Source organism: Seriola dumerili, unplaced genomic scaffold (assembly GCF_002260705.1).
Source record: "Seriola dumerili isolate Sdu_G_001 unplaced genomic scaffold, Sdu_1.0 BDQW01002429.1, whole genome shotgun sequence".
Lineage (NCBI taxonomy): Eukaryota > Metazoa > Chordata > Actinopteri > Carangiformes > Carangidae > Seriola > Seriola dumerili.
The window spans coordinates 1,873-9,936 of NW_019176684.1; the positions used below are offsets into that span (position 1 = coordinate 1,873).

General features: G+C 36.8%; 1 protein-coding gene and 1 long non-coding RNA gene across 2 annotated transcripts; one reads left to right on the plus strand and one right to left on the minus strand.

Moving 5' to 3' along the window:
- Positions 1-494: 494 nt before the first annotated feature.
- On the plus strand, positions 495-1,273 carry LOC111239389. The gene is made up of 3 exons (XR_002665859.1): positions 495-563; positions 657-968; positions 1,195-1,273. It is a non-coding gene; the product is annotated as an uncharacterized LOC111239389 (long non-coding RNA).
- A 2,474-nt stretch (positions 1,274-3,747) lies between these two features.
- On the minus strand, positions 3,748-6,633 carry LOC111239380. The gene is made up of 5 exons (XM_022769253.1): positions 6,582-6,633; positions 5,550-5,620; positions 5,309-5,402; positions 4,947-5,234; positions 3,748-4,503 (listed from the first exon to the last, which is right to left on the minus strand). The coding sequence occupies exons 1-5, from the start codon at positions 6,631-6,633 to the stop codon at positions 4,382-4,384; spliced, it is 627 nt and encodes a 208-aa protein (XP_022624974.1). The 3' UTR covers positions 3,748-4,381.
- Between the last annotated feature and the right edge of the window lie 1,431 nt (positions 6,634-8,064).

Here is an 8,064-nt window from a genome sequence, read left to right on the forward strand (position 1 = left end):
GTTATACTTGTTTTTTTTTTCTTCTACCTCGTTTTTCTATGCTGCAGTAACAAGTGAATTTCCCCGGTGCAGGATCAGTAAAGATTTATCTTATCTTATCTTAATAACATTAATAAAACTATAAGTATCACCTTTTATTGTTGTCATTATAGCAACAAGTCTGACAACGCTTGAATACAACAGTATATATAGCTGTTCTTGATCTCTCCCCTCTTCCTCCTCTCTCCCTCCATCTCACTCCTCTCAACCCCACTGGTCGCGGCAGACGGTCGCCCACCCTGAGTCTGGTTCTGTCTGAGGTTTCTTCCTGTTAAAAGGGAGTTTTCCTCTCCACTGTTCTAAGTTTTACTAAATTGAATTGAATGCTAACCACATGCACATCCAGGACAGCCCCCCCTACTGAAAACATGTGTATGTGCATGTGCACTAAGGTAGGAGGTTGGTTGAGACACAGCAAAAACACGCTTCACTTCCTTATATGAATCACAGTATGAGATGTGTCAGAATGGGACCTATTTCATTTATATGTACTTTTTTTCTGGTGCATTCATGTCAAATGCAAGGTAAAACCACATTTTTTATACTAATATTTCAAATTATATTTCTAAAATCTGATTGTTGTACCTTAGTATTAACATATCAAGATGAAATTACAGGCTCCAGTGCTGTGACTCCTGTATTCATGCAGAAGGGGAAGGATTTACTCCTGGAGGTGATGGAGGATGATGTACCTGAGGAATTTATTGTTCTTCAATGGAATTTCAATGGAAGTAACGCTTTAGTAACATTTTCACCTGGTAGAGAACCAATAGTCTCTAATGTTTACACTGGAAGGGTTGAGGCTTCTGTGAAAAATTTCTCTGTGAAACTGAAGAATCTACAAGAGGCAGACAGTGGAGTTTATATTGCAGAAGTGATTGGGACTGAAAAAGTACAAATACTGGCTGGACACAACGTCACAGTTCAAGGTAGGTTTGTTAACACCCATTAGTTTTCTCTTTTTTTTCAAAAATTAAGTTTTTTTTTTTGTTTTGTTTTTTTTTACAACAGATCAGATTTGTTAGTAAGAAATCTGCGTTGTTAAAACTGCACTCTGTCAAAAGATGAAGATGTTATTCTGAGAGTAGCACCCGCTCAGTTGCATGAATTTAAACTGTCACAATTTTCTAATCTGATTTTTGCTTTTTATTACAGATGATGTATCCAGAGGCCATAATACTGTTATTCCTCTTGCTGTATCTTTGGTTACCATCACAATAGTCACAGCAGCTTGTTTTTTTGTTTATCTAAAATTAAGAAAAGGTAAGTCAGAGTGTGTTTTGTAACAGAGAATACCAAAGTTAATTCTGCAAATCCTATTGATATACTATACATGGTAACATCCTAGCAGTGTGTTTCATTTTCTATACCCATAAACCCCTCCTATAGTTAGTGCAATACAATAATTATATAATTAACAATTTCTTAGATCCTTCACATAATATACAGGCGCATACATGGCTGGGAATCAACATGGGGGGGGGGGGGGGTTTAAAAGTGCTGTGTAAAGATTTAGTGTAGCTGTGTAGGTGCACCACAAGTAATGTAAATATTAATGCCGTTAAGCAGTAGAAATCTATCAAAATGAAATGTAAATTAAAGAAAAGTAAAACATGTTCTTTATGTCTGACTTGCAGAAAAAAGAAAAAAGATCATGGAAAATACAATGTATGCATTTGCATTTCCTGAGGTAAGTTTCATATCTGCCTCCCAAAGTTGTCAGAAAAGAAATTTCAGATTTTGAGCAATCTTACAATAGAAACCAGTTTTGAGGAAACAGGCAAAATAAAGAAATGTTGCCTGTCTGCCACATGTGTTCGTCACTGATCCTGCTGCTTGCTTGTGCTCAAACAAAATGCTTTGCACCGGATCAACCTGATGAATATCCAGATGCAGCGTGATCCACCTATCCAAACACCCTACCGAGATCTTGTCTGTGAATGATTCAACTAAAACTGCAGAATGTGTCTCAGTTTGCTTGTGTTACAGTTTTTTTTTTTTTTTCATCATTTTAATACATTGGTATAAATTAAAGGTCCAGTTTTCAGAACAGGTGACACAAACACCAAAACTATGTTCCAATTTGAAAAACAGCAAATGTATGATCCAAAAGATGTTGAGTTCTCGAAACTCAGCGCGCTTTCTTTTCCTTTCGCTTCTGTTTTTTGACAAGGCAACCAAAGCTATTTTCACTTCATACTGAGCCAAAAGTTTTGGATATTCTTACACTAAAGACTGTTTTATGAAAAAATACAAATTCATTGTGTTGTCATTAAAAACAGCCAGTGATACAGATGTTTGTGGTTTTGAAGGACATAGATGAGCTATTGTTAATCGTAGTGAAATTACTTCATATGTTAATACAGTATAATAGCACAATTAAAATGAGGTGGGAAGTAAAAAATAGTAAACAACCTTTGCTAGAAACGTTTTCTGTGATTTATTTTCCAGGTTGAAACGAGCCGACCTGTGGATCAGAGTCCAACCAATGATGTTTCAGGTCTTTGTCCAGTTTCCACCTACTGCATGACAGGGTCTCACCCTGGACCCATGGGATCCACTGAGACGCGAATGCCAGAAAGCCTGTTTCTAACTCTTTTGATCATGAATACTGAGGTACAAAAGCCTGCTAAGGCTTAAAAAAATGTATTCCACATACTGCACTTGTATTTAAGTGCAGCCCAAGCTGACGACACAGCATGCACCCCCAGCATGCAGGTGTCTCTGCAAAATAGTATTGATTAGCCACTCTATGCCCAGTCAATATAGGCTTAATAGTTTTGTTCATAAGTACCAACACTGGCCTACTAATTAGAGTGTGGCACAAAAATATGGGCACTTAAACTGAGCAAGTGTAGATGATTTTTAGGCTGCATGCTTTGTATTTTAAGATGTTGTGCAAAATCATATTGTAGATGGATCTAATACAACAAAGCGTCTGAAGAATGAATGCAAATGAACAAAGTTGAAAGGCTCTCCAGTGTCCAGCTGGTTTGAAAGAGGAGCTGCAATTGTTTATATTCTTGTTTAGTGACAATCTCTGTAGTTTCATTTAGCCTCTTGTTAATAACTGAACTGATTTGAGCTTAGTAGCTGTTTATTATTTTAAATTTATTTTATCATGTATATTATTGCATTCCAAGAAGACTGCTTGAAACAGAATCATATTTTAATGATTTCCCGTTAAGAGACAGACAGTTTTGTACTTGTCTGGTTTCTAAAGACTTGAATTAACTTTGCATGTGTTGAAACATGAAGCAAGTTATTAAAACAATTGTTTTTTTCATATTAGTAAGATTAAAAAGATATTAAAGGAAAACTGAAAATCCATCTCTTTGGAATCAAGTACTTGCTACTTGTGGTTGCTCTGCAAAGTTTGCAGCTGTTCTGAACTTAAGGATCAATGTTAGTGAAGTTTATTATGCTGGAAAAAGCTTCACGCTTTAGTGAGACCTCTTTCAAGAGTATCTTTTAGAGTATTTGATGCTCCAAAGAGAAAGTCTCATTAAAGTATTCCTTTAAGTTCAACTAAAAAAATAATACTCCTTGAGTCAATCGTAATTAAATATTTTGTGTTTCTGCATCATATTTTGCTGTGCAGTCAGTGTATCAAGTGTGTTTCCTATAACAATAATGTTCAATTCCTTGCTGAGACACTCACAATACACCAGAGCGGGATTAAGTGTTAATTCACAAAATGAAAAGATGTGAGAGAGGCTTATAGATTTAATAAATGTAATGTTGCAAATATAAGAAACTGCTTTACTTAGTTTACCCAGACATTAAAACATGGTTTAAAAAACTATCAATTATTTGGTCTAAAGAACATGGAATTTACAAAACAGATGTAAGTGCAATCTTTTTAAGAATGTTGTAAATATGACTTCATGCAGTGTGACATATAGTGTATTATTTGAAGTTATATTTTTTGTTATTTTTTCAAGAAAACAACCCCACTAACATTTTTAACAGTATTAGGTATAATCAATGAACAATCAAGAGTAATTTGCATTTGTATTAAATATTAAGAAAGAAAATTGCAGAGAAACAACATTTACATATTGTGAGTATCTTTGACACCTGAGAAAAGCTTTGCATGCATTTTCAAAGCTGATAAAATAAAACCCTGAATTGTTTACATCTATGTCTGCAGTCTTCTCCCTCCTTCACTTTGTCGGTGCTTTGCTACATTTCTTGTGCACATGCATAATACAAGAGAAGGACCCACCTAGAAAAAAGAAAAGTGCTCCCAGTGGTCAAAGACCACACAGGCCACCTTTAACTTTACATTTAGATAAGACTGTGAGACACATGTGAAGTTGATCAGTAGAGAACTGTTTGATTATTTGTGCCTCTTGAGCTTCTCCATGAGATGGACACTGATGACAGCAGACACCATGATGACCAGACCGACAGAGAACACGACTGTCTTCACCAGGCAGAGAGAGATACCAGCCTCTGGACCTGCAGCACAACAACACAGGTTGTTTCCTCAATGAAACAGATACAGCAGATTCAGATGTAATACTACAGCATAACAAATATGTTAGTCCTCTTTACTCTGTTTGGACGGCACTTGTGTGTTTTGTAGTTTACTCAAGTATTGTAATTGCCCTTTTTGTACTAATTCCTCTTTGTTCTACAATCAAGAATAAGAACAACAACATTTGTCAAACATGATAAAACTGCATTAGCCAAAGCAGAAGCAGCATTAAACTATTTATTGAATCATTATCATCATTTAATGTCCCTTTAAATAAAACTTTAAAAAGTTGTATTTCACTCCTGCAATCTGACATGGTCGTTGATCATGTTCTGAACTTATTTACTTGGACAAAGTTAAAAAAATAAAATAAAATTCTTAACTCCACACTGTGCATTATTATCATTTCATCTGTCAGACTTACGTTTGTGTCCAGCACACAAATATTCAGTCAATTTACTGTCCTTTTCCCAGCTGACCTGGTTGCTATGGTTACAGATGATTGAATCATTCAGCAGTTGGACATGGAGAGAAGCACCAGAGGTTGTGACCTTTGACCTCTCTCCTCCCTCCTGACTGCAGGTGTTGGTGTCACATGTAAAGGTGCTGTTGATGTGATGTGAGTCCTGTGTGCTGCAGGTCACAGTGAGGCTACAGGAGTCTGAGCTGCTGGACACAGAGTCTACTGTCAGGGCAACTGGAGACACTGGATCTGAGGGGGAAAGTTTACATGAAGCGTTTCAGAAACATGGCAGCAGATTGTCTCTGGGATGTTAACAAACCTACCTTGAACTGTGACGCTGTATCCAGCTAGTATTTTATCTCCTTGAGCACCTATCGCTCGTGCAGTATAAACTCCACTGTCTGCCTCTTGTAGATTCTTCAGTTTCACAGAGAAATTTTTCACAGAAGCCTCAACCCTTCCAGTGTAAACATCCGGGACTGTTGGTTCTCTACCAGGTAAAAATGTTACTAAAACCACCACTCTATTAAATGTCCATGAAAGAACAATAAATTCCTCAGGTACATCAGCCTCTGTGATCTCCAGGTGTACGTTCTCTCCCCTCTGTGCAAATACAGGAGTCACAGCACTGGAGCCTGTAAAAACAATAATCAAAATAATATGACCAAATACAGTGTATTTCAATCAGATTTCTGTACTTCATTTCTGAAACATTGGATAAAGATTTACAGTAATTCAGGCCTCATGTTTGAAAATGTCACAATTGTAGTTCAAAATTATGAAGTGCGTCCAGCTTTTCATGGTTTATCAAAGGAGGGAAAATGTATTTTTTGCTTTGTTGCTGCTCCTGCTGGCCTACTATTCATTTAGACTACCACTACTACAGTATATCTTCTCTTTACAGGCTGATGTCTCTGCATAAAAAGTCACTGACCTGCTGTATGTGAGCCAAAACAAATCAAAAGAATATTGACAGATATATTTATGAATAAATTAAAAAAACAAACAAAATAAACAAACAAAAAAAACATAATTTGAGGTCTCCTCTGTTCTGCTCTGACTTATTATTAGTCGTTGTAATACCCAGCACTGAACACTAGGCTTTTGTTTGTTTTCTGGATAACCAGGATACTATTTAGATCAGGAGGCTGAATCTCTGTTGTTAATAACAGGTGAAAAACACCCCACATCCACTAACTTCCACTAAACCCTTTTAGATCCACAGTGATGTCCTTTTTTTTTTTTTTTTTTATCAAACTATTAAGTTTTTCTTTCAAACTACATAAAGGAGCAGAACATATTTACTGCAATAGAATCAGCCTTTTTTTTTTTTTAGATGATGTTTGTTTTTTCCATGGTTATACCTACAAAGGAGGCTCAGGCAACCCTGTGAATCACTGATCTCTTCTTCATGGCTGCTGTGATAAAAACAGCACATTCTTTCAGATAGAACATGTATGTATTTCTAATCAACATGAACGTCACATGTTCATCAGTTCTGCCCCTGGTGCTCAGTTTATCATTCACAGTAAAGAAGCCTGCTCACGTATCATTGCTGTATCTGTTAATAACAGTTCATTAGTGTTCTTGTCTTACCTGGTGCCTCTATGCAGACCAGCAGTCCCAGTATCACAGCGACAGACGTCATGTTCTCTGGCTTCGCTCAGTCCAAACTGCACCAATGTGAGGTGTTGTGTTCTCCTCTAACAGATCACAGGGTTAAAGTCTTATTACAGATGTGCTTTTCCTGTCAAAACCACACTCACAGTGTTAGAATCCGAAAGTGAACAAATGAACTTCTCTAAGTTCTGTATTACTGCTTGAGATCAGTTAATAAACACTGAATATTTTTTAATGCAAACCTTTATCAAAGTACCAATTGATATCCATGAAAAGATGATGAATAGTAGTATTATGTGTTCCAGCAAATCTTGTGGGCTTCTTTGCTTAATAAATAATAGCTCTCTCTATATGTATAGTTCTTATTTATTCACTCAACAGGACCTAGTTTTTTATGCTGCACCAGAGTTAACTGGAGAGTCATTTTCACCTGTGGCCTCCAGGACAAGAGAAATTTGAAAGAAAAAAAGTGAAAGAAACAAAAGAAGGATAAAAAACGTTACATAGGAACTACAAATTGCTAATCTTTGTTCTATGTATTTGTTTTACTGGTGCAGTTTTTGTTCACTTCAACACTTAAGTTGCAGTGATGACCACTTCCTTTCTGATCGCTCTGTATTTAACACATCTTGTGTTCTCGGTTTACTCTATGCAAGATGGAAAATACCTGTGATGAAGTGTAAAAAAATAAACTGTCATCTTTACACAGTGATCACTCTGCACTCTAGGAAACAAAGATAAAAGAAAAAGCAGAAAACCAACCAAAATTAAAAGAAATGTCAGTTTGTTCTTCTACATTTCATTTGACCTGATCTGTGCAGCACCTTGCACCGATGTGCAACAAGGAGACACATCTGAACATCTGAAAACAGTTCACATGAGAATTAGTACAGTTTCTTTAAAACAAACTGGTCTTCCGTGTCCTCCTTCCTGCTCTGAAGGTCACAGGTGATACATGAGTCGTCAGGTTTTATCTGCTCTCTGTGCTTCACTCTTCAACATTGAACTCTGAGAAGTCTGAAATCTGGACTCAGAGATCACCTGACTGGTTCTGTTGAGCAAAAGATTTTAATGTAAAATCAGAGGGAATGATAATAAAAGAGTAACATAGATATAAAAAATAGAAATAAATAATTAGAATAAAAATGGATCACATAGGATGCATAAAATCAAGTAAGAATGCACCACAGGTTTTGATTACACCTGGGTCAGAGACTTGAACTTTACATTGTATTGTAATGTATTAAACTCTCCTGCTCTGGTCCCTTTGGATCCAGTCCCAAACCTGGACCTCCACATGGTCGTCCTTCACTGCCGCCGCACTGAGGATTACTGTAACTGCTCCGTCTCCTGCTGTGATGAGGACGGCTTTGATCAGAACGGTTGCGCTAAAGTAGAGGCGGTGCTCCTTAAGCCCCACAGTACCTGGTCATGTCTCTCACCTGACCTTTTTGACCTT